The following is a 24708-nucleotide window of genomic DNA, read 5'->3' as shown; positions in this document are numbered from 1 at the left end:
CTACTCTTGGCCTCTACCAGCTGAGCTTCGGCCGTTACCCAGCTGCCATATGGATGGGCTGCCACTATTTTTGGTACCATTTTTGAGCTCAGCACCCATAAAAACCTACCTCTAGACACGTGACAAGCCCTATCTAATCATTCTACTCTTAGCCGCTCGCAGCTGAGCAGCAGCTATTACTTAACTGCCATAGGGATTGGCCAAAACTATTTTTAGAGGCATTTTTGAGTTCAGCACCCATAAAAACCTAATCCTGGACACGTCACATGCCTCATGTACTCATTCTACTCTTGGCCTATCTCGTCTGAGCTGCGGCCGTTACCCAGCTGAGCTGCGTCCATTACCCAGCTGCCATATTGATTGGCCGTCACTATTTTTAGTAGTATTTTTGAGCTCAGCACCCATAGAAACCTACCCCTAGACATGTCACAAGCCCTATCTACCCTTTATACTCTTGGCGGCTCCCAGCCGTTTTCAGCCGGTTCTAGCCGTTTAGCAGCTGGTACTAAAAATTTTAAAAAATGGTTATTGTTATCATTTAACATGAATTAAACCAGAAATATGTTTTAAAAAGTTGATTCCTACGTAATTAATGATGAATTTGCCCTAAAAATAGGCAAAAAACGGCTAAACGGCTGAGCTGCCAGCCGCAAGCCGTTACTTTTCCAACTTTTTGTTCGATTTAGGGAAAATAGACCTATCAAGGATTACTCATGCAAAATTTCAGATCGAAATTCGAATTTTAAGTGCCATTTGCTCACTGATTACGAGATGGTTGCATTAAAAACCCCCCCCTTTTTTTTTTAAATACAGCGAAGTTCACGGAGAATGATTGCTAGAATCGAATATTGTCAAAAAATCGGGAACTATAGGCAGCTCTCCGTCAAATGGCTGGTCATTGAATTGACAGCTTATATCTTGGGTCTTTAGGAAATGCTTGATTTCAGCTTTTCATAGTAAATCAATATTTGATTACCTCCTCCTCCTCTCCCATATCCACCACGATTATCTCGATTCCACATTTTAAAATATCAAAAACAATTCAGTTCTTCATTACATGTAACATTTTGAAATTCTGAAATCAGTTCAATTTATCATAATTATTTAGTTAGTTAATAAAGATATATAATATATGTGGTAAAGTATTTGTAATAAATACATGATTTCTTAACAGTAGGTTTTATGTCACAGTGTTCTAGAAATTTATTTTTATTAAAGAGAATTTAAAATAATCTCCTTTATGTAATAAGTAATAATATTCTGATAAATAAAGCTAAAAATATTATTTTTTTTTGACTATTTTAAGAGAATGTAATTTTTTTGACTGCAATAAAACATTTTTATTGTACTTAAGGGTTTCCGAAATAAAATCTATATTTGTAAAAGATAAATAATGATATAATATGTATTCAGTAGCGCAGCTACTCTATAATTAAAATCCGTATTCTTTCATCACATTTCCAGCAATCACCAGGCGTTGGATTTCAGATGTTCCCTGAAAAAATAAAACATTCAAGAAAATAAGAATTTGCTAATCCTATTCTAGAGGCACTTGATGTAGGTGGAGGGGAGGGAAAAGTTCTATGATTGAAATATCTTAAAATTTTAGAGGTACCCATTAAATAGTTTTAATTCTTCCCTGGACCTTGAAGAAGCATCACAGACACATACAGAAAGACATTCTGCTACTTTTATTATTTTTAAATGAGTTTACCTCGTAAATTTCTGTAATTCTTGCATCTCTATAATTTCTTTCCACAGGCATATCAGAAACATAACCCATGCCTCCAAGAACCTGAAGTATTTTTTTCTGTAATATCTTGTATAGTTTATCAAGTAATTGACCAAAAAAGTTCTGAATTGAGCCATTAGTGACACATTTTTATTTTTTCCAACATTTGATCCCTATCATTTCAATGTATACAGTATTAAAATTATTTCAATAAACATGAAATATCTATTGAAGTTTTTAAGTTAATATTGTGAATCTTTATATTTAACTGTAATGTGATCTAGGACATTACCGAGGAGGAGACGACGTCCAAGCTCAATCAAGATCAACAATCTACCTCGTGATTATTATTCCATTGATATTTGTAATATAAACTATGTTGTGCATTTAATATGTTTAATGTCTGTATTCATTCCAGACAAGTCCTGGGGTTTTTGATATTATTGCTGTGGCAGGTGTCCCACACGAATATATGTGTATGTTTTACAGAACCTAGGAAGATGGGGGTCGAGTGCTGAGTTGTGTGTGGCTGCCTGTATTTGCCTAGGTATTGACTTTATTCTATTTTCACAATGGTAGCACAGGCAAAAGTGTAAAGATCTACGGGCCAGTTGACTATAAAAAAATACGGGAGACACACAACCCACTACTCAACCGAGCATTAGCGTAAGAAATGCTTACAGTATACTAGTGGAAAGTATACACAAAAATCTATAAGTGGAATATAGATTACAGACACTAGCGGATAGTGTATTTATGTTTGTCATTAATTAACATAAAGAAGGAGATAAAAATATAAACTTTATACCAAACAAGTTTTATATTTTTTTTTGTAACACCGTTTATATACACTGAATAACTTATACCACTCTTGTTATATCAGAATGTATACATAGTTATTTTTATTCAGATAATTTTAGAATAATATACACTGAATAACTTATACCAATCTTCACTGCATGATAGACTCGAAATAAAGTATTACCAAACTTTACCAATAAACTGTAAACAAATATGATAAATATACAAGCAAAATAACAAGTTAATGTTGAGATTCAATTCCTTCTCGTTCCTTCTTAAGCATAAAATGAATTTGAAAATTTTTAACATAAACTTTAATATCCTTATCAGGATGTTGATTTTATATGTCGTCTTTGTGACAGGTGAAGATGTTAGGAATATATTTCTTAAATTATGTATATAAAAAAATATTGTACGGTAATATCAAATTAAATTAAAAATAATTTATTTTTTTTTGTTTTTTTTTGTACGAGAATCATCCCTGCAATGAAAGAAGAAAAAAATTTGTTTTGTTTTACATAGCAGACTAAATGTATTATGATAACATACAACGTCTCTTTGTGAGTTCATATCTATAATATTGATTTTTATAAATGAATTAATCAAAAAATATTTGTTTGAAATTTGACTAAATGTCATATTGTATAATTTACTTAACCCTTAACAGTCGGGCCCCTTGCCGCATCTTTATCGGTCGGGGATGAGGGGGTGGTGTTCAACGCCCCCTCCCCTATTATCTGAGCCACTATTAGAGCTAGAGGTCTTAAAATTTCTGTGTATGTCCCCTATTTGATAATAAATTTCCTACTATAAGTGAGTCAAAGTAAATTTTCGCTTTCTTCATCCTTTTATTTAACAACCTTTGTTTTTAGGTCCTTTTTTACTTAAATATTACTAACGGCTGCCTTTATTTTATTTTTTATTAATATTTTTATTAATTATTAATATTTTATATTAGAAATCTTAAAATATCAGCGGCCACAGCTGTATTTGGCTACTGCCGCAGTCGGCGGTCGGCTGGAAAACGGCGGTGGATCTTTGTGAAATTTAAATATGTTATGTGAACATATAAGAAAAGCTTAAGTTTAAAATTTGAAGTATCTAATTCAAAAATTGCGGTCACAAAATCTTTAGTGGTGAAGCTACTCTATAATTCACTTTTTCTGTGTGTTAGTTAGTCCGTAACACTAAGGGGAAAATGTAATTTTCTTAGGTCTTATTGGAGACAGCTGAAATATTCAGTGAAGATTCTTTTGACATTTATTCTTTACAATGCCTTTTTGTCTGTCTGTTGGTCATGCTTCAAAAGACATATTACATATTCTCTCCTCTCATTTGTATTTGTTAAGAAAACTTCACATCTGCTCTCACTTTGTGCATTTGACCATTACAAGATTTTTTGTGCTTTGCTACTAATGGTTGTTGTCATAAATGTTTTATTTTGACAATGATCAAAGTATAACCCAATAAATTTTAGCATGTTAGTTTGTTCTGAATTTTTGCAAGGGGGTACTTTCATGAATAAAAATATATCACAAATACAGTGTGTCAAAAATATTAATAAGAAGAATGTTCATAAAAAAATAATACTAAAATTTTTGTTCTGATCCCACAATATAAGTTTCAAGTTAGTGTGAAACTGCATTTTGATACTCCGTGCATCATTTTACTCACAAACCTGTCGCATAACTCTTTTTTTAATTTGAATCCCAAAATAAAGCTTGGGCGTCTTTGATTTTTATCCTTATATAACAGTAACATGATGTCTATTTATCTATTTGTCTCAAAGGATCTCGCTAACTGCTAGACAGATATGGTTTTATATAGTCCTGGCCATGTTTATAACTATTTTGGGAAAGGGTATTTCCACAATATAAACCCTTAACAGTCGGGGAGGGGGGGGGGGCGTTGAACGCCTCCCCATCCGGTTTTTTCTATCTCATTTTCTGTGTGTGAAAGATAAAGAGCCCAAACTGCTTGACTTTTTAAGTATGGGTATGACACATAACTGAGAGTTGGAATTTTTTGAATATCTCCATCCTGGCGGGCACAGGATGCCAGCAAACCTGGCAGGGTCATCCAGGTAAAGAACAAAAATTTGTTTTTGATTTAAACAAAGCATTTTATCTTACCAAAATACTAAAATATCCTCTAGTAGTACATCCTTATATTAAATACAGGTGTTCAAGTCAATTTCAGGTTCCAGGTATGATCCTGCAGGACCTGATCCTCCAGGTCTCCAGAAATCTTTAAAATGCTCCTGTGGCCGCAATTTTTGACTTAGAGACTTCAAATTTTAAACTTAAGCTTATCTTATATGTCTACATAATGTATTAAAATTTCATAAAGATCCGCCGCCGTTTTCCCGCCGACCGCCGACTGCGGCGGCTGGCAGCTGCCAAGTACAGCTGCGGCCGCTGAAACTTATGTTTTGATATTTCAAATATAAAATTTAAATAAAATAAACATTTTCTGCAAAAAAAAAATTTTCTTCTAGCTTTAAAAATAAAAAAATTACAGCCGTTTGAAATTTTTAAGTAAAAAAGGACCTAAAAACAAATGTTGTTAAAAAAAAGGGTGAAGGAAGCGGAAATTGACCTTGACTTACTTAAGGTCGGAAATTCACCATAACACAAAGACTTGCGGCAAGGGGCCCCCGACTGTTAAGGGTAAAAATTGCTCCTAACAAAAAATAACCCTCTAAAATTTTTAAAAAAACTATGATCTTAAGAGTAGTTGCGACTCTCCACCCCCCCCCCCCCCCTCCCCTTCCTATCCCCAAGTGTCCCTAGAGGATTTAAGGGTACGTAGCCGCTAGCCGTAGGGATGTATGTATATCTGTCTCTAGCAAAGGAACTCGTTATCCGCTGAACAGATGTGGTCCTTGTTTTTTTTGTAAAACTTAAATTAAAAAATAGAGGGGATTAAATTCTAGTGCCCATAATGATTGCTGGGGGCGTAGCGTTTTTAGCATGGCAAGCATCGTTTTAGTATTAAAAAGAAAATAAATGTTTCAGTTAATAACAACCCAACAAATGATGTCTATAGCAATTTGATCAGCTGATTGGTTTTAATACTAGATGTTTTTTTAAGTAGCGCAGCTACTCTAAATCTAGGAAATAAATCTAATTTTGTTTAGAATTTACTTTTAGGTGTTTTAAACGTTGTAAATTGAAGATTTTATTTTGATAATTAACATTTTACAACAATACCCTCTATAAACCTTGAGGAAGTTTGATAAAATTACGTTTATTTTGCAAGCTTTTTTGAAAATACTTCATTATCTTTATAATTCTGACAAAATAGAATTTCTGTTTAAGTAAATAACATGGCCACAAAAAGGTTTAAGCAGTTATTGAAATATTTTATTACCATTCTTGTTAATTAAATAGTCGTTAACTATGTTTAATTTGCATTTTTTTAAAAGACAAGAAAAATATCCTACTTAAATGCTACTTTTATGAAGTTATCTTAAACCTTTTCCAAAAGTTTGTTTTATAAAAATATTTTATTTTCCATTGATTTTATTGATTATATAGGTTAAAAATATCAAAAGTATTTTTTAAAGGCTATAGATTAATTTTGATTAATTCCGATTTTTTATTTTTTTAATTTTTTTAAAAATCTGAAAGAATATGCCTGTCTTTTTAAAGAATAGATTAAATAAAAAAACTAAATTAAACATATTCAGGCTATCAAAAAGTTAAAAATATTTTTTTTTACTATTAAATCGCAAATTTTTAAAATCATTACATTTTAAGCTTATTTTGCATGGAAACACACTTTTTCAGTCATTTCTTCTCAACAATGGATCTTAAATGATTATTACTGAAAACTTTTATGAAAATGTTAATAACCAAAACTCCAAATAAAGGAAATAATTGCCGTTTGCGAAAATGTGTGCAAAAAGTTGCCAATATCTCGTTAGAAGGGACTTAATGGATTTTAATTTTTACTGCTTACGACTTAGTGGACTATAAACTATTAGAAAAGTATCACTTCAAGGTGGAATTTTAAGGGTCAACTTTTTTTCTTTTAAAATTCGCAGTGTCTTGTTATATCAGAATGTATATTCAAATATTTTATTCAGATAATGAAAAATAAAGAATAATAAAAACAACAGTTTTCTTTATTATAGTTCTTTATTGTTTTCTTTTCAGATAACAAAAATAACAATTCAAGGATTGTTTTTTTGTGTATTTTTTTCAGATAATTTTATTTTATTCAGATTAAAGCCAAACCCCAGGCAATAATAATTAAAAAATGAGCGATGACGAAGACAGGTATAGACCCTTAAGTGGGAGGGGTAACCAAAATAGGGCTAGACATCACACATCCATGCCGATACCCTATCTAGATGATTGTGACTCGTTTGAAGAGTATAAAGAGTTAGTTGACCTATGGGAACTATGCACAGATATAGAAGAAAATTGTAGAGCCCCAATGCTTTTCTCAACTATACCCATTGATTCGAAAAAGTTTGGGGGGAATTTAAGAAAGAAATTAATGAAGGTAGTAAAACCAACATCTCTAGCTAATGATGCTGAAGGGATTAAGAAAATATTAGATTTCTTAGAGGAGAAAATAGGTAAGAGCGAGCACTGTAGGCAATTAGAGGTGTTCACACAATTCTACGATTATGTAAAAACAGTTAGCATGTCCATTTCAGAATACATTTCAGGTTTTGAAGAAGTTATCCAATTAGCCGCGGCTAATGAAATAGAATTTAAGGATAACGTAACTGCTTATATGCTTCTTAAGAAAGCAAAATTATCAGACATTGATTATAAGATGGTTATGACAGGGGTAAATATTAAGAAAAACTTTGAAGCAGGGACACTCTACAAGGAGATCAAAGACAGAATGACAGATGTCTTATGTAATGCAATGGGACATGTTACAGGACAGAATGATGCATTTTTATCCAGCCATGATCATGATGTTTTAGTAGCAAATGGATGGCGCCCACCAAGAAGAGGTAACAACAGATCTTACCAGAAAGTACCTAGCAGGGACAACAGCAGGGATACAAGGAACAATGGAAATCTAAATCCCTATGGGACAAATGGTAAGAGGATGACATGTCATCGTTGTGGTAGCCGTAGACATTTACTAGCAGATTGCCCAGATGCACACGAGAATAGAAAGAAACAAGATAAAAGAGGTAAGGAATATGACAGAAAAGACAAGAAAGACAGAGACAGAAACAGAAGATCAGGGACAAGGGATACATACATGACAGAAAGAAAGAATGCATCATCTGAAGAATCATTAGTCAAAACACAGAGTGATAGTTCAGATGAAGAGAAATCATCTAGGCACAATAGAAGATATGAAAATAGTCCAAGGAGACACAGGGACAACAGGGATAAAGATAGAGACTCATCAAGAGACAGTAGGACAGCAAGAGACACACAATCTGTGCACCTGACCACTGATAAAGTAGAGCTGAGCAAATTTACTTCAGAGACAATTAACTGTGCAGCGATGGACACTTGTTGCACAGCAAATGTGGCGGGTAAGAAATGGACAGATATTTTCATAAAATCTATGACAAAGGGCATGAGAGAGAGACTAGAAGGACCATTCACATGTGAGACAACATTCAGATTTGGAAATCAAGGTGAGATGTCTTCCATTGGATTTTACAGATTGCCGGTAAAGATAGGAGGTGAAAACTACAAGATTGAAGTGGATATAATTGATAGTGACATACCTCTGCTTTTGTCCAAAAAAATGAGACGTTTAGGAATAGGCATTGATATGAAAAGAGACAGAGTAACTATCAATGACAAACCACTAGTAGTTAACACAACCTCAGCAGGACATTATATCATTGACTTACTGGACAAAGGAGCAGTATACGATATGCACCAAGTCCTTATGATTGATATCAAAAGAGCAGATGCAAAAAAACAAAAGAAAGTTCTTGAAAAGTTGCATGCTCAATTTGGTCATAAAAGTAAGCAGTCCTTTGTGAACCTACTAAAAGCAGCAGATAAATGGGATGAAAGCTACTCTAAGATTATTGATAAAATCATTGATGGATGCGAAGGCTGTGTACTAAGGCGTAAAACACCTGACAGACCAGTAGTAGCAATGAATATGGCCAATGATTTTAATCAAGTGCTTTCAGTTGACTTAAAGGTATGGGGAGACAGATACATCTTATACATGATTGATGTATTCACTAGATTCACTGTGGGTGAAGTGATCAAGAACAAACAACCAGAGACAATAGTAAATGTGATTATGAGACACTGGATCAAGTATTTTGGTTTAATGGAGGGAATAATCTCTGACAATGGAGGAGAATTCACCTCACATTTGATGAATGATGTCACAAGTAAGCTAGGGGTACATCTCTATACCACGGGAGCCGAAGCCGCTTGGCAAAATGGAACCCAAGAGAATAACCACGCAATTTGTGATGGCATGGTACATGGTACATTGCATGAATTCCCAGATATGTCGCTAGATACTGCGGTAGCATGGGCATGTACAGCCAAAAACTCTCTAGCCAATGTATACGGATACAGCCCATATCAATTGGTACTGGGACAAAATCCAAGATTGCCAAATATACTTGATGATCCACCCCCAGCTTGGGAAGTGAAGTCAATGAGCAAGAAACTGACAGAACATTTGACAGCATTACATGCAACAAGAAGAGAGTTCATTAAGTCAGAGAGTTGTGAGAAGATAAAGAAAGCTCTAAAACACAGAATTAGAACCAGCGACACAGTATATCAATATGGAGATATAGTGTACTACAAGCGTGAGAATGAAGATCAATGGAAGGGTCCAGCGAAAGTCATGTTTCAAGATGGAAAAGTTATCTTTGTTAGACACGGTGGCTTTGGAATCAAAGTCAGTGCTAACCGACTGATCAAAGCTAAGAAAGAGCTAGTAGACAAGATCAAGAGAAAGAATGGTGATTTTTCAATCACAGTAGAAAGAGCAACAAATGAAGGTACAGAAGAAGACAAGAAGGATGAAGAAACAAGAGAAGAGAAATACATTCCTGAACTCTTTGTAGAAGAAAGGGAAAAACGAAGAATGGAAAGAGAGGAGAGGAAAGAGGATAACAATCAAGATGCAAGCACAGAAAGAGTAGCTACAGAAATAGCTACTGACACAAATGCAGTTGGAACCGAAGATGACCAACAAACACCAGAAAGACCAACAAGACCTACTAGAACACAAACAAGGAGCAAGACAATTACCAAGAAAAAGAAAATGGTAGAGCATGATTACAAAAGAAACGATAGAATAGAATGGAAGATAGATGATAAATGGTATCCAGGTATGGTCACAGGTAAAGCTGGAAAGGCAACAGGTGCAGCTGCTAATTGGATGAACATTCAATTAGACGATGGATCAACTCCATTTAGCACTGACATTCTAGATAATGGTAATATTAGGAAAGCAGCAAATGATGTAGGTCGTAATGATACTCATGAAAAGAGAGTAGAGGAAGTAAATTGGGTTACAGTGAAGCTAGATAATGGAACAAAACCCTTTACAGCACACAAAGAAGACCAGAAAATCAGAAAAATGCATCCAGAAGATGTATTGTTCAACTGGGCACATGAAGAGGTACTGGCTGTTATGTTACCAAAGGAAAGGAGAAATACTCCAGAGTGTTTAGCAGCTAAAGAGACAGAACTAGACAAGCTAAAATCCTTTGAGACATACAAGGAGGTGACAGACAAAGGTCAGGAATACATCACGACAACTTGGGTTCTCACAGAGAAAGGTGATGAAATTAGAGCTAGACTTACAGCAAGAGGGTATGAAGAAACAGCAGAGTTCCCCAAAGACTCACCTACCATGCAAAAACCATCACTAAGGCTGCTTCTTACACTTGCAACATTATTCGGATGGATAATACAAGCAGTTGATGTAGCTAGTGCATTCCTACAAGGGAATATACTAGATCGTGACGTGTATGTGAAACCACCCAAAGAAGCAAATGCTGTTGGGAAGTTGTGGAAACTGTTGAAATGTTTGTATGGACTTAAAGACGCTAGTAGAAAATGGTACAACAAGGTTGAGAACCGTCTACTAGAGCTAGGTTTTAAGAAGAGCAAATATGATCCAGGATTCTTTTACCTAATTCATGGAGGTAAATTAATTGGAATGATTGGTATTCATGTTGATGATTTCCTGCAAGCAGGGAATGAATATTTTAACAATCATGTGATGCCACAAGTCATTAAAGCTTTTAAGATTGGGAAATGTGAAATCAAGCAGTTCATGTATACTGGATTTAATATCACACAAGATAAATCTGGTATAACTCTTGACCAATCAGGCTATGTAAAGAATATACAACTTCCTGACATTGAGGCTGAAAGACTGAAAGAGAAAGACGAGGAAATGGATCAAGAGGAGTTATCAAAGTTGAGACAAATGGTAGGATCCTTAAACTGGGCAGTCAGAGCAACTCGTCCAGATCTGTGCTTTGAAATGATAGATCTCTCAACTAAGTTCAAAGGAGGTTTGGTAAAGGATCTGAACCAAGCCAAGAAAACTCTTACGAATCTACAGAGGAACATGGCAACCATAAGACTTTCAAATGTCCATAATATCAAGGACTGTCAGATTTGGTGTTTCTCAGATTCAGCATTTAGGAACCTAAATGAGAAAGAAGATTCTGCAGGAGGTTTCGTGATTCTGATGGTAAACACTAAGACTGGAGTGTGTGCACCGCTAGATTGGAAAGCAAACAAGATCAAGAGGAAAGTTGCATCTACACTTGCAGCTGAAGCAATCAGTTTAGGAACAGCTCTTGATGCTGCTATAGCAATTAGAGGTATGATATCAGAAATCACAAACAATAGAGTGGATTTACAGATCAAAGCCATAGTTGACAACAAATCCACAAGGGATGCTGTATACTCTTCAACATGTGTAGATGAAAGACGTTTAAGGCCTGACATTGCTATCATCAAGGAGCTTATAGATGAAAAGACAGTGTCTGAAGTGAAATGGGTGAGAGGTCAACATATGTTGGCAGATGTTATGACAAAACGTGGGGTAAACCCTCTTCCACTCATGAGTGTCATGCAACAAGGCAGGATTAGTAAGGAACTGCTAAAAATCTGCATGGAATGAGAATATATCAAAAATGATTCCTCATTCCCTCAGGTTATTTTATTTTCAGAATTTTTTTTTTAGTTTTATTATTTTAATTTCTAATTCTTTCAAGATATAACCAGGAACGGATAAAAACCCTGCATATTTTATTTTCAGTTTTTTTTTAGGAATAGTTAAATATGGCTATAAATTCTACATAGAATTAGAACATATCAAAAATATCCTATAATTTAGTCAGGTTTTTTATCTTTAATTGACTTCTCAGGATTATTTTTAATAAATCAATTTATTTACATTTTCAGCTAAGACATAAAAATCATAATTCAAATATCCATTATCCCTGAAGGAAAAATAACGAAGAAGGTCGTTGTTAATGAAAAATTATTATTTATGTACAAAATTCATTGCGGCATTATATCAGAAAATTGCGCAATGTAAACAATCTCATGTGCGAGGCACACAGAGTATTGTATTAAACCAATTTTTTTACATCATAATTTTTTTTAAAAGTTTTTTTTTATGCAAAAACGAACATAGTGAATGGTTTTATTATCAATTTTTTTAAAGCTACACGTAGAAAATTTTTTTTAGGAAAAATAGTTAAAAATTCGTACCATAAACCCTTCCACACTGTTACAACAATAACTATTTTTTGTTTTATTAGCAATTTTTTTAAGTTACACGTAGAGAACGATTTTTGTTTTCAGGAAAAATAGCTCAAAATTCGTATCATAAATTCCTCGACACTGTTACAACAGTAACAACCCATCATACTTCAAAAGTTATAAATTTTTTTACAGTGAATCCTATCTAGTATTTTTTTTTTCTACTGCAAAAATGACTAGATTTCTTTTAGTTTTTTACCAATAGATAGATAATCTTTTTTTCTTTCTGTTGACGTTTTTTTTAGGATTACAAGCTTCTGTATAGGAATATTAATAACATTTCTAAAATATCACAAAACAGATGCATTATTTTATTTTCAGATTTTTTTAAATGGAGGAAGCTAAAGGCCAAATAGAAGAGCCGTTAGGTGGTGTGGGAAATGATGAGTACTATGTGGAGGACAAAGGATGCCAGACAGAGTCTCAGGAGGGCGAGGTTGAGGTCGCTATTAGCGAAGGAATCCAACAAATCACAGGCACTTTGAATAATTTAAAAACAGCGGATCAAGGAGGGGTGAATGTCCAGGCTGGTAAAGACCATCCTGCTGAGCAGAATGACGTTGCTATGCAAATGGAGACTGATGAAATAAAACCGAATATAGTGATTATAGCGCCTTTTTTTATGCCACCAACAATATTGGACACAAAGGAAGCGGGGATAACCTGGATAGGTCTGCCTAGAATAACGATTGATTCTGTAACAAATAGAATTCTGGCGGAGCTTAAAGAATCGGATCCTAACAAGGCCAAATGGATTACTGTTAGTGCTTATCAGCAGTTCATTGTTTCACACAACAGTGCTACAATCGAGAGACATCTGGTTAAAATCATGGAAGCTGCTAGGGAGTCAAAAATTCACAAGATATCGCTGGCCACATTTTTTCATGTTCCAGAGGAAGAGAAATCTTGGGAAAAAATATCCATGATGAATCAGCATTTACGTCTGTTGAATTTAGACATGGGGATGCCACCAAACAATGTCCATAAAAGTCTGCTTTTCTCTTTCACTGATGGGCGTGTGTGTTATATCAGATACAACATATGGGTGGAGAGAATGAACAACACTGGGATAGGGTCTACACTCAACTTTGAAGGTCTGACAAGATACAAGAACTACCTGTTAAAGTTCATACATGAAGGGGGATTCAAGGATCAACAGGGACCTTTAGTGAGAGCCTTGGGGGGTGACGGGTCGCCAGCGCCGCTATGCTTCACCAGAGGATACAAGAACAATCAAGCAATGCTGGAATTCATGAGGATTAAGGGATTAAGGTTGCCAGCAAAACCTGTGGGCGATAACAGAACTGACCAGGAGAAGAAGATTGAAAAAGCAAGAGCTGTAGCCAGAAAACTGGCAGAAGAGAGCAAAGCTAAGTATGGTCAAGATTTTGATGATGAAAAGGGGGAGCCTAGCAAACAGAAAAAGGGAGGAAGAGAAAATAGAATGAAGACTGGTAAAGAACGTTTAGATGAAAGAGACAAGAAGAGGAAAGAAGATAAAGAGCATCAGTTAACACTTGAGATAAACAAGCTAAAGCTGGAGACCATGAAAGCGAGGAGTAGAAGTAAGAGCAAGTATGAGGAGTTCGAGAAGGAAATAGACAGGCTAAAAGATAAGCTGAGACAGAAGGACAGACTGTTATCAGAACTAAGAAGAGACTTGGCCAGAGCGGAAGTTGACTGTGAAGAGTGGAAGGAAATAGCTGACAGGGCCAGAGGTCACTCCAGTGCCAAGCGAGCAAGGAGATACTAAATCATGATAAAGCTGCATGGCAGATTAAAAAGTTTTATAAATTATAATGAATGTGAATCTTTATATTTAACTGTAATGTGATCTAGGACATTACCGAGGAGGAGACGACGTCCAAGCTCAATCAAGATCAACAATCTACCTCGTGATTATTATTCCATTGATATTTGTAATATATACTATGTTGTGCATTTAATATGTTTAATGTCTGTATTCATTCCAGACAAGTCCTGGGGTTTTTGATATTATTGCTGTGGCAGGTGTCCCACACGAATATATGTGTATGTTTTACAGAACCTAGGAAGATGGGGGTCGAGTGCTGAGTTGTGTGTGGCTGCCTGTAATTGCATAGGTATTGACTTTATTCTATTTTCACAAATATTATTTAGGTACCTACGTAATTAATAATGTATTGTGCATTCTAGAAATAATTTAACAAAGTTTCATGATAATTTCTCCTATATTATATAAAGCTTTAGTAATTTAATATTTATTAGTCAGCTGCTTCTTTTTCTTTTAGGGAATAAATAAGATTAAATATTCTCAATACCTGAATAGCTTGATGAGCCACAAAAGTGGCAGTTTCCGAGCAGGACAGCTTAGCCATGGCGGCTTCTTTTGTAAACGGCTTTCCAGCATCCTTCAGGGCGGCGGCTTTATACATCATCAACTCAGACATCTCAATTCTAAAGTAAAGTTATTTATATTCGTGAAGGATTTAGGACAATGAAAGATAAATTAATCCTTCTCCAATCTTAATAGTATAACGGGCATTCTAGTATTGCCAATAGAGTTGCTACGATTTCTAAAGCGTTCTTAATTACTACAGGAATCACTATACCAAGTTTGAAATCGACAGAACAATTCTAATATGCCTAAATTAACGATAAGAGGTTATTATATTATAGAAAAGTTTCGCTTTTAATAAAAACTTACTTTAAAGCCATATCAGCAATTTTTGACTGAATCATTTGAAGCTTCGAAATTGGGGCGCCAAAAGAGGTTCTTTTGGAGGAATAATCTACGGCTGTATCAAAAGCATTCTTAGCAATACCTAAAATTAAGAACATATAGGTGAGCTATCATTTTTTCATTTTCACCATCAATTATAATTTTGATAAAACTACTGTATTAGCCCTTAGCCTCTAAGGGCTTATTATTAAGGGCTCTTAATGATTAATTAGCTTTTTCCCTAAAAGGCCGAGTTGAACAATAAGTGCCCCCTCCTAATTTGTTAAATAAATTGAAAAAAAATGGAGTACCTAGTTTTCCGTTTATTTTTTATTTTAGGTTATTGCAGGTACTGGGTCGACTCGCAGGGTTAGGGCATGACAGGTATAGACCAAGAAAGGTAAGTACCCCACTTCCATCCACAAGGATTAGGCAAACAAAAAAGAACTACCCTTCCCTTATTTTCAATTTGTATCAAAAATGAGGTAGAAGGTGGTGGTCGGTGCTCGATAGGAACTTTAAGAGAAAAGCACCGATTAATTGTTACCTAAAGCTTGTGCAGCAATTCCAATTCTACCAGAATCCAGGGTCATCATGGCAATTTTAAATCCCATTCCAGGCTGACCCAATAAATTCTCCTTTGGTACCCTAAAATTATTTTCATTAGTTGAAATCTTTTAAATGAATACTTTGTCCTTAGCCTATGATGTCTTTGCCAATGGAAGGGGGCGTGGTTCGGTAGGGATATTCGCCACTTTACAAGTTTTATATGCCCCGAGGCCGAAGGAACGGGCAAACAAAACTGGCATTAATTTTATGTTTTTTATTTCAATATTCGTAGAAAATTCTCTATAATACGATACTATACACGATTTTTCAGTAGGACTGAGAAAGCGTTCTAATATTTATCGGTTTTGAAGCCATACTGGAATGCATATTCAAGCATTAATTTTAATAAGTAATATATACGGAAGAGAGAGGAAATTGGGCTGTTTATTACACTAGTCGCCAAAGTTTTATAATAACGTTTTCTCGTATTCATTCGAATCCGGTGGATAGGAACCGGTTCTCATCCATACGAAAAAACTATGTCTAGCATCGTATTATATCCAGCTTTCTACGAATATAAAAATGTACAATCATAAGATTAAAACCAGTTTTTTTAGCCGGTGCCTTTGGCACCTCGGGGCTAAAAAAACTAATCTCTTAATTGTACATTCTATATCCGCGGAAAGCCGTTTATAATACGATGCGAGAAATAACTATTCTTATACGTTGTCTTAAAAACTTTGAAACTTTGGAATTTTGGTTGGTTGATTCAGTTGATTCAATCATAAATTGAAATCTACAGAAGGGGTTTTTTCGCATATCATCATTATTGGGGATGCAAATCAATTAATCGGCCATTGTCTTATCCCTGTAGATCCCTGGTAATATATACATTATCATTCTAAATACGATAAAAAAAAACCAGCGATGTGGAGTCGGAGCCGCAATATTTTGGTGGAGCCGGAGTCGTAATTTTCGTTAAAAAACGGCTCCAGCTTCGGACTAGCTAAATATAGAGATTGTTTATTAATTATAATTTGGCAACTATGTTTTGTCATGTGAAAATGTCCCTTTTAAGTTTTTCAAGTCCATTTTTATCAAAAGAACTTTTAAAACCTTCAAAAGTCAAAAATAGACGTGGGAAAAAAAATATGTCGAGTTTTTCTTGATTTTAGGTCGGAGCCGGAGCTAAATCCGGTGCTGGATCCGCCATCTTCACAGGTAGCCGCACCAAAATCAAACGGCTCCGCAGCGCTATTAAAAACTCTTACTTTGCTTCCTCCATGATGACATTACTGGTAGAAGATGCACGTATACCCAATTTATCCTCTTTCTTACCTAAATATCAAATATAATTATGGCTACACACACACACACACACATATAGGTTTTTTGAGATTCGGTCCCCAACATGCTAAATCATCTTAAATGGTGTCCTTATAAATAGATATAGTGTATTCAAGGAAAAAACTTAAGAAAAAACAATAAAAGTAAGTTTTTACAACAAAATAGACCAAAATAGGCCTAAAAATCCCATTTCCGCAGGGTTTCCTTACCTAACCTAAACATAAATTTTTTTTTTTCATTTAGATGTAGAACCTATAGGACTAGGCTTATGTACCAAGTTTTAAGAATCTAGCTCAATATTTCAGTTCAGATGTCATTCAGATTGCATAAAATGTTTAAATGAGCTGTGTTGATGACTCTATAAACTTACCTAAGCTGACACCAGGAGTATCCATAGGAACAATAAAGGCACTAATTCCTTTGTGTTTCATAGATTTATTTGTGGTTGCAAACACAACGATTCCTTTAGCCTTGTTACAAAAAATAATCACAATATATTTCAATTCATGAATGTATGATTATGAACAAATAAAAAAAAATTAGATGACAAAACCCTCTGTTCGCCTACTAAAGAAACACACAAAAAAAGAGAAACTAATATTATTGGAGAACACATTGTTTTGTAGGTCCCAAAATGACGAAAAGACAGTACGAAATTTTTTGAATTGGTATAAGAAAAAAAACACATAACACATTACCTAGTGTACTTATAGCTAACTATTATGATTCATTTGTATGCCTGATGTGCATTTGTAATCCAGGCCTTGGTACCATTCAGGACCCAGTGGTCGCCTTCATCTCTGGCAGTTGTACTAGCAGCTCCGGCATCGCTACCATTACCTATTAACACGAAGTGTATAAGTAGAATGAATAGTTACGGACCCAACATCAATTCCAGTGAAAGAACAGAAATATCCAGAAATGTATTCAGTGTTAGAGCAGATAAATTCTGGAATGATCTTCCTGTTCATGTGAGAAAGGCCCTGACTTTACCTACATTCTTGATAATCATAATCATACTTTGGCCTAGTCATTCAGACCTCCCTACTTGGGTTCTTAAGAGTATACAAACAATACACAACAATAAATATCCTCATATCAAAAAAACTCAAGACATATAAATCTAACATGAAAATATTTAGGTTAGGTGTATGTAAATGTGACTTTTTAGTTTCATGTGATATTTATTTCTTCAAAATAATCTACGTAGAAAAAAAAGATAGTAGTTTGTCTTTACCTGGCTCGCTGAGGCCAAAGCAGCCAATCTGTGTTCCATCCACAAAGGGTGCCAGATGTGCCAACTTCTGTTCGTGTGTGCCAAAATATTTGACAGGACCACAATACAAGGAATTGTGAGCACTCATAATGACACCGGCACTGGCACAACCACGGGAAATTTCTACAAAGAGAGCTTTTCAAAACTAGATAAAAGTTTTACTCTATAATGATTAAAGTTAATGATATTTTATAGGTTAAGGAAGCCTTATCCTTTTAGTTCCTTTATATTTATAATAATAATAGCCGTTACACCCTAGAGGCCTAGAGACGCGTTGTGGACGGCGACACATAACTTTAAGTGAAAAATTTTTAAAAAATTTAATAGATTATAGGTAGGTACTAACTTTGGAGGGTGATTCATATCGTAGGATGAAAGAACCCTTTACTAATGGAAAAGCCCTATCGGTACAGGGATTATCTTTCTGTACAGACAAACAGATACACATCCTGTTATATTTATATAGGAATTAGGGGTTATAAGATTTTTTTTACCTGTACAAGCTACTGCATAAGCAAGGGCATCAAGGCCAGGTCCACCGTATTCTTCAGCTATTTCCATTCCCATTAAACCTTAAAAGGGAGAATTTTAAAAATGATCTAAGTGTTAATATATAGTGGTACTGAGCCTGACAATATTTTGTTATGTTTCTGATCAACAAACAAAACTTTAATAAGCTCTTAAACACGGAAAATGGTTGTTATTCCAACTTCAAAATGATGCAAGGTTCGTGACTTTATATTAGCAGGGTAACATGTCTATATTATTCACACAAACAGTAAATCTGTGTCTACATTTTGATATAAACAAGTTTACTTACCTAATTCTCCCATTTTAAGAATTTGTTTTTCAGGATATTGACAAGATTTATCAATCTGTCCAGCAATTGGCCATAATTCATTTTCTGCAAACTGCCTAAAAGATAACACCCTTTTAATTATAAATTAGTCGGAGATCATTGATAACTTTCAAGTTTAGCCTCATTACTCTAGATAGATACTTTGAGTTTAACAAATAGCATCACAAAAATGGGTCGATTTGAACTACTCAACAACATAAAGTTACTTTAATTAGGGGGAATGAAAGAGGGACACCTGCCATAGCAAGTACAAGAATAGGTATTTAAGCAGGGGTGTAAAATGAGCACAAGATTGAATTTTTTCTCCGGCTGCTAAATATTATATTTCCCCTCCCCCTTCATTTTTTTCCCAAAGCAGGGGAAAAACTTAGAAATCTTTTCAGTACTTTCCCTTTATTTTTCTAGATGCTCTTTATTAATTTTCCCCCCTTCTACACATTTTGTTTTACCCCCCCCCCCCCCCCCCTTGGCCGGAGATCCTATGCAGAGTATACACTACTGGTGTAACCTCAGGTTAAGAACGCCTAATTAACGTCTATTGCTAAATTGTTTATCTGGTATCAGGACTTGGAGCACAAACATTCCTTAACATCATATGTTTATATCTTATCTCTATACTACTCGAAAACACGAGAGTCTTAGAATTATAAAGATTTTGTTTGCTCTTTAAAAGGTATTTTTCTGTTAATAGGTATTTTGTACGGATTTAAAATACCTTACCTGCACGTATCCTTCAGCATTTGATGAATTTCAGGTAACTGTGTAAATGTGGCCTCACCCAAGGAGGAAGAATTTCTATTGCTGCTACATACAGAAGGTGCAACACATTGCCCTGCCAATTGAAAAGATTTAGATATTGCAGCATTGATTAGTCATTATTTGAACATTGCCTGAGCATTTAGTATAAGTAATGGTTGAAACGTTAAAGGTAGTTACAAATTTTGTTAAAACATATTATAGTTTGAAGACAAGGATTCCAATGGGATTTATCTGCTAATCTATAATAATGCTCAAGATTAAGATATCTATAATTTAAAAATCAACAGGGATTTTTCCATAAAATGGTGAATTTATTTTACAGGGTGTTTCAATAGAAATGCGTTTTTTAAAAACTTAATTAGGCACAGAAAATAAAACAATTATATAAAACACTTTACAGGGTGCGCCACATAAATCCGGACTTTTTCTTATTTTTAAACAAATGAACATAAAATCGTCAATTTTAAAGATTTTATGGAATTTTAAAAACTGGGAAGCAAACTAGGTATATGACTATAAGATTATTCAATAAAATCGCCGCCAGCCTCAATCATCGCCTCTACCCGCCCCCTGAACCGCCCGCCGACCCTGGTCACCATGTCCCTGTTCAAGCAGGCGAAGTTCTCCATGATAGGAGCAGTGAGAGAGGTCTTCTTGGTATGGGCGCGTCTATTGGTTCATGCTTTAATGGCGCTCTAGGCTAAAAAGTCCATTGGATTAAGATCGGGGCTGCTGGGAGGCCACATATCCTGAAGGAGTGAGTAGCAGCAGGATCCAAATTAACCCATCTTTAAAGCTACTCTTTGACACGGCGGCTCTCATTTGGGCCACAGTTAAGCTAGAACAACGTTTTATACCTTTTTAAAAATGGCATGAAGATTAAGATAGGGTTATCAGCGCAATACATAGTCTAAAACGAGTTTTAAGGTTCCATATGGGCCCCTGAAGTCAAGATCCGAGAAATTTTCAAGATTTTTGACGTTTTTGACATCTTAAAATCTACCACGATTCACTTTGTCGGAGCACTACAGCCAAGTCAGCTGGGATAGAGAGCTCTAGTCTTTTCTAGTGTTTTCACTAGGAATCTGATAGTATCTCCAGCAAGTTTCATTAGTCCATCTCACCTACAGATGGGCTGAGGTCAGATTTAGTAGGCCCAAGTCATAAATCCACGGTAATTTATCTGCGCAATTCGAATCTGCCTTGTTGAACATATGCGCGGCCAGCTCGGCGTACACGCCCTCCATCGTCCAAAGATTTTCATGGGCAAAAAGGTCATTACCTAAGCTTTTTATAGTGGGGTCAAACGTCCTGATTGGTCAAGTAGTTTTGGCGCTATGGCCGTTTAAAAAAAGTCCGGATTTATGTGGCGCACCCTGTATATATTTGGAAAACCTATTCTGGGACATTATGTTTCAAATATTTAAAAATGATTTTTTCGTCAAATTATGCCTTAAAAACCGGTTTTTCCAAAGGCCTTATTTTTGAAGATTAACAGAATTAAAGGTTGTGGAAAACATGCCCTCATTTTTAAAATTTAAATTGCGCGGCTTGTATTAATAGTAGAAAAATGTTATGCATACTATTAGAATAGTCAAAAACTCTAGTTTTTGGATCTATAAGAACCATTCCTGTGCTACGTATAGTTTAGGAGCTACGTGGTAGAAAGTTCCAACTTACTTAAAACTTTTCAACCTTTCTCACATTTTTCAATTAAAAACTACAAAAAGCACAAAAATGGCACTTATATTTCCTAAAACTAAAGTTTATGACAATTCTAACGGTATGCATAACGTTTTTCTACTATTAATACAAGCCGCGCAATTTGAATTTTGAAAATGTGCACATTTTTTCCAAAAGATTAAATTCGTAAATCTTCTAAATAAGGCCTTTGGAAAAACCGGTTACTAAGGCATAATTTGTCGAAGAAATCATCTTTAAATATTTGAAACATAAATGTCCCAGAATAAGTTTTCCAAATATATAAAGCATTTTATATAATTGTTTCATTTTCTATGCCTAATTAAGTTTTTAAAAAACGCATTTCTCTTGAAACACCCTGTATATTATTTCAATATTTGTATTGGTGATTTTTTTTGAGTCAACACTTTATTTCAAATCTTTTATTACAAGAACAATCATATTACTTGTAAAGAGATTGTACTCTAATGCCCATTAACGAGTTGAGGTACACAGTTCATTATAGAAGTTTAAGTTTGAAATTCTCAAGTTTGCATTTATAAAGTACTTCATAACACTACTCCTAATGGGAAAAATGCATAATCATTTTATCAATTGCTTTGATTTGAGTCATACAAATTCAGTACTACAATTATATATAGGGTTGATTTATGAAAAACTTTATGAAAGCCAACCATGTCCATTTAACTCTGAATTCTATGACAAGATTTCGGACCACTCTAAGCTTTTACGTCTTGATAACATTATAACCCGAACTTAACAGCTTCGCTACTCGGACAATAGTTATCCTTGTCAAAAGTTATGTAAAGTAAAATAAACCTACTTAACAGTCTGTTTGTTGCTTGATTTTGTCTTCCTAAACACCGAACAAAGCTTGATACAGACATCTTTATTTACAAAAATTATCTGGAACAGTCGTACAAAATTAGAAAATGAAATATAGCAATTTAACATTTAATGATTGATGATTTAATTACAAAGTTTTATAGAAATGAGCAAAATATACAAACATCGTAGATAAAAAAGTAGGTAAAAACTTAAAAAATAATAAATTCCATTTAATAATATGGCATCCTTAACTGAAAATAATCATGTTAATATCTAACAGTTTGCATAATTTAATTTTGATTCTTGTTGGGTAACAAAATGATATTGAACAGGTTTTTTTTTATTTTGATTGAGAGATCATTTCTTTCCGCTCTTCTTGATACCTCCAGAAGTCAGAGGTCCCTTGCCAGCAGCCTTTGCAGCCAACTCCTGAAAGTTAAGAAATATATAAAAAAAAAGGCATTTAAATCAAGAACAATTGCGCACATTAAGTACGGAGTTTTCGAAATATTATACTAAAATGGTTGTTAATTAAAAATTAAAAGGACAAGGGATCCGGACGGTTTCCCTCAAACCGAAAATGAAACCACAAACGAACTTTTGAAGAACAAACAAATTAGATAAGGTTAATGTTATAAAAGTCCCGTTGGGATTGTAGTGGCCCCGTAGAAAGTGCCCCGCAATAAAAACACAAACAATGAAAATTCAATAAACGGTGTTAATCTAATTAATGGGCTAAAAACATAGAAAATTGCTTAAATTTTTTTATTGTTGTGATGACGTTAAAGCATTCGATATAAAAAATTCTATGGATATTGTGTTTACAACTATTGTAAACACACCAATTGAACTGAATTTCAGCAAAAAAATGTAGGTGAATGTAAAATGAAATGTCTTAATATGGAGATAAAGCACATTCATCTAAGTTCTAACCTTCAACTTCTTCTCCTCCTCGCGCTTCTTAGCGGCAAAGGCCTTGTCATCATCATCCATGTCCTTGGATTCCTTCTTAGGGGCCTTCAGGGGCTTCTTTTTTCCTCCTTCGCGACCAGACATTCTGATTAATTTCAAGTAAAAGTCTGAAAATACCAACGTTTCATTCATTAATTTCAATCTACAGAAAGGGCAATTTAGTGTATCGTCATTGGGGGTGTAGATCAATTTATTGGTCATTGTCTTTTCCCTTTAGATCCTAAAAATCTCATTGGCCAAACAAACTCAATCCAAAGTACAATCGTAATTTTACTCCTATAAAATTGCTGAATATTTGACTAAAATTATAAACAAATAAAAATATAGGTAATAAAACATTGATAAATTCATCACATGATATTTAAATCATTACAAAAGGTTAGATTTAAGTGATAAGAAAAGTTATGAAGCCTAAAATGTTGATTTTTTTGTCCGAGTAAAGCAAGCTTTAAAATGGTTGATTGATTGATTGATTATGAAAATGTTTCCATTACTATAATGTCGCCAGATGTAAAAAATAAGGTATAATTATGCTTTCATCCTAGCCTCTACATATCTCCTAATAATTTAAAAACTAAACAAAAAATGGAATACATTTATACAATTCATTAGATTCAGTCGTTATCAAAAACAAATATGAATAAAAAATCACATATAATTAGATTATTGATTTAAAAAGTTTTTGCTATTGAGGACAAGCATATCACTAAAAGAATCAGAGGAACTGTCAATCCCCAACTGGGAAAGTGAAAAATAAAAAATTAATAATTAATGTTTTTAATAGTTCAATTAAAGTTCAATTAAAGAGTAATGGACATTTCTTGAATAAAATTTCTGACAACATGTTAAAAAATTGAAAATGCAAGAATATAAAATGTCGTCTTGGTAATTTTAAACTTTCCGCGGCAAAAGCGCTGCATGCCTCAAATTTGTAAACAAAAAAATTATTTCCGTGTTCTTTGTATTGAAAGATATTATTCTCAATGTAATGTTAATGTTTTACTATTAAAATATTGTTTTTTCATAGCAACAAATAAATATTATTTGTAAATGTATGTCAATGCTGCTGCTGTTAGTCTCTAAATTTTCCATTAAATGCATTTCCTTTCCTGGCCGGTAGGTATTTCATGTGGGAACGCACTTTGTGAATGAAGCTTCCCTCAAAATAACAATCCTATCTCAAAGAGACCTTTTATCTTTACAAATTTCCCTTTTATTATTTGAAATCTCGTGTATTGGAAAGACTAGAAAACTTTGGAATTAGCTATATAGGGGAAACATTATAAAATTAATTACTTATTAAAGGACTGCGGTCGCGTCCAGCCCCCAGCCACCCCCCCCCCCCCCAAAAAAAAATAGAAAAATTCTGCATTCGCCTATGTTGAAGATCTTACTGACAAGGGATTTTTAAAAAAA

The 24708-nt window shown here is 34.3% G+C and overlaps 3 protein-coding genes across 4 annotated transcripts in view; all 3 read right to left on the bottom strand.

Moving 5' to 3' along the window:
• The window catches only part of LOC145307179 (uncharacterized), a 34939-nt gene extending 33856 nt beyond the window's left edge, over positions 1 to 1083 (bottom strand). For both annotated transcript variants that reach the window (XR_013875333.1, XM_080149539.1), the window contains exon 1: positions 977 to 1083. Coding sequence is in view for 1 of the 2 variants with exons in the window: in XM_080149539.1 (XP_080005665.1) it covers positions 977 to 1022 (46 nt within the window). In the remaining variant the exon portion in view is untranslated. The remainder of the gene's footprint in view (positions 1 to 976) is intronic.
• Positions 1074 to 22429, bottom strand: LOC145307198 (short-chain specific acyl-CoA dehydrogenase, mitochondrial-like). The gene is made up of 13 exons (XM_080149574.1): positions 22316 to 22429; positions 19753 to 19864; positions 18994 to 19088; positions 18668 to 18745; positions 18135 to 18296; positions 17637 to 17737; positions 17268 to 17367; positions 16822 to 16888; positions 15549 to 15649; positions 14987 to 15104; positions 14601 to 14736; positions 1715 to 1795; positions 1074 to 1495 (listed from the first exon to the last, which is right to left on the bottom strand). Exons 1-13 carry the CDS (start codon positions 22377 to 22379, stop codon positions 1433 to 1435), a joined length of 1278 nt encoding a protein of 425 aa, XP_080005700.1. The 5' UTR covers positions 22380 to 22429; the 3' UTR covers positions 1074 to 1432.
• LOC145307203 (translation machinery-associated protein 7-like) lies at positions 22398 to 23752 on the bottom strand. Its single transcript, XM_080149586.1, has 2 exons — positions 23254 to 23752; positions 22398 to 22749 (listed from the first exon to the last, which is right to left on the bottom strand). Exons 1-2 carry the CDS (start codon positions 23491 to 23493, stop codon positions 22678 to 22680), a joined length of 312 nt encoding a protein of 103 aa, XP_080005712.1. The 5' UTR covers positions 23494 to 23752; the 3' UTR covers positions 22398 to 22677.
• Between the last annotated feature and the right edge of the window lie 956 nt (positions 23753 to 24708).

This window comes from Acartia tonsa, chromosome 2 (assembly GCF_053477335.1).
Source record: "Acartia tonsa isolate MP-2025a chromosome 2, ASM5347733v1, whole genome shotgun sequence".
In the NCBI taxonomy this organism is placed as follows: domain Eukaryota; kingdom Metazoa; phylum Arthropoda; class Copepoda; order Calanoida; family Acartiidae; genus Acartia; species Acartia tonsa.
The sequence above is the reverse complement of the archived record's forward strand: the minus strand, read 5'-3'. Positions and strand labels throughout refer to the sequence as shown.

Bases quoted from the DNA above. Each gene is read 5' to 3' on its own strand.
- LOC145307198 (XM_080149574.1), bottom strand. From the start codon at position 22,379: ATGTCTGTATCAAGCTTTGTTCGGTGTTTAGGAAGACAAAATCAAGCA. The intron at 17,738-18,134 runs GTAAAGACAAAC...TCGTGTTAATAG, and splicing joins CTTTGGCCTCAGCGAGCCAG to GTAATGGTAGCGATGCCGGA. The intron at 14,737-14,986 runs GTAAGTTTTTAT...ACTTTACTTTAG, and splicing joins ATTGCTGATATGGCTTTAAA to AATTGAGATGTCTGAGTTGA.
- LOC145307203 (XM_080149586.1), bottom strand. From the start codon at position 23,493: ATGACCAATAAATTGATCTACACCCCCAATGACGATACACTAAATTGC. The intron at 22,750-23,253 runs GTTAGAACTTAG...CTTAACTTTCAG, and splicing joins AGGAGGAGAAGAAGTTGAAG to GAGTTGGCTGCAAAGGCTGC.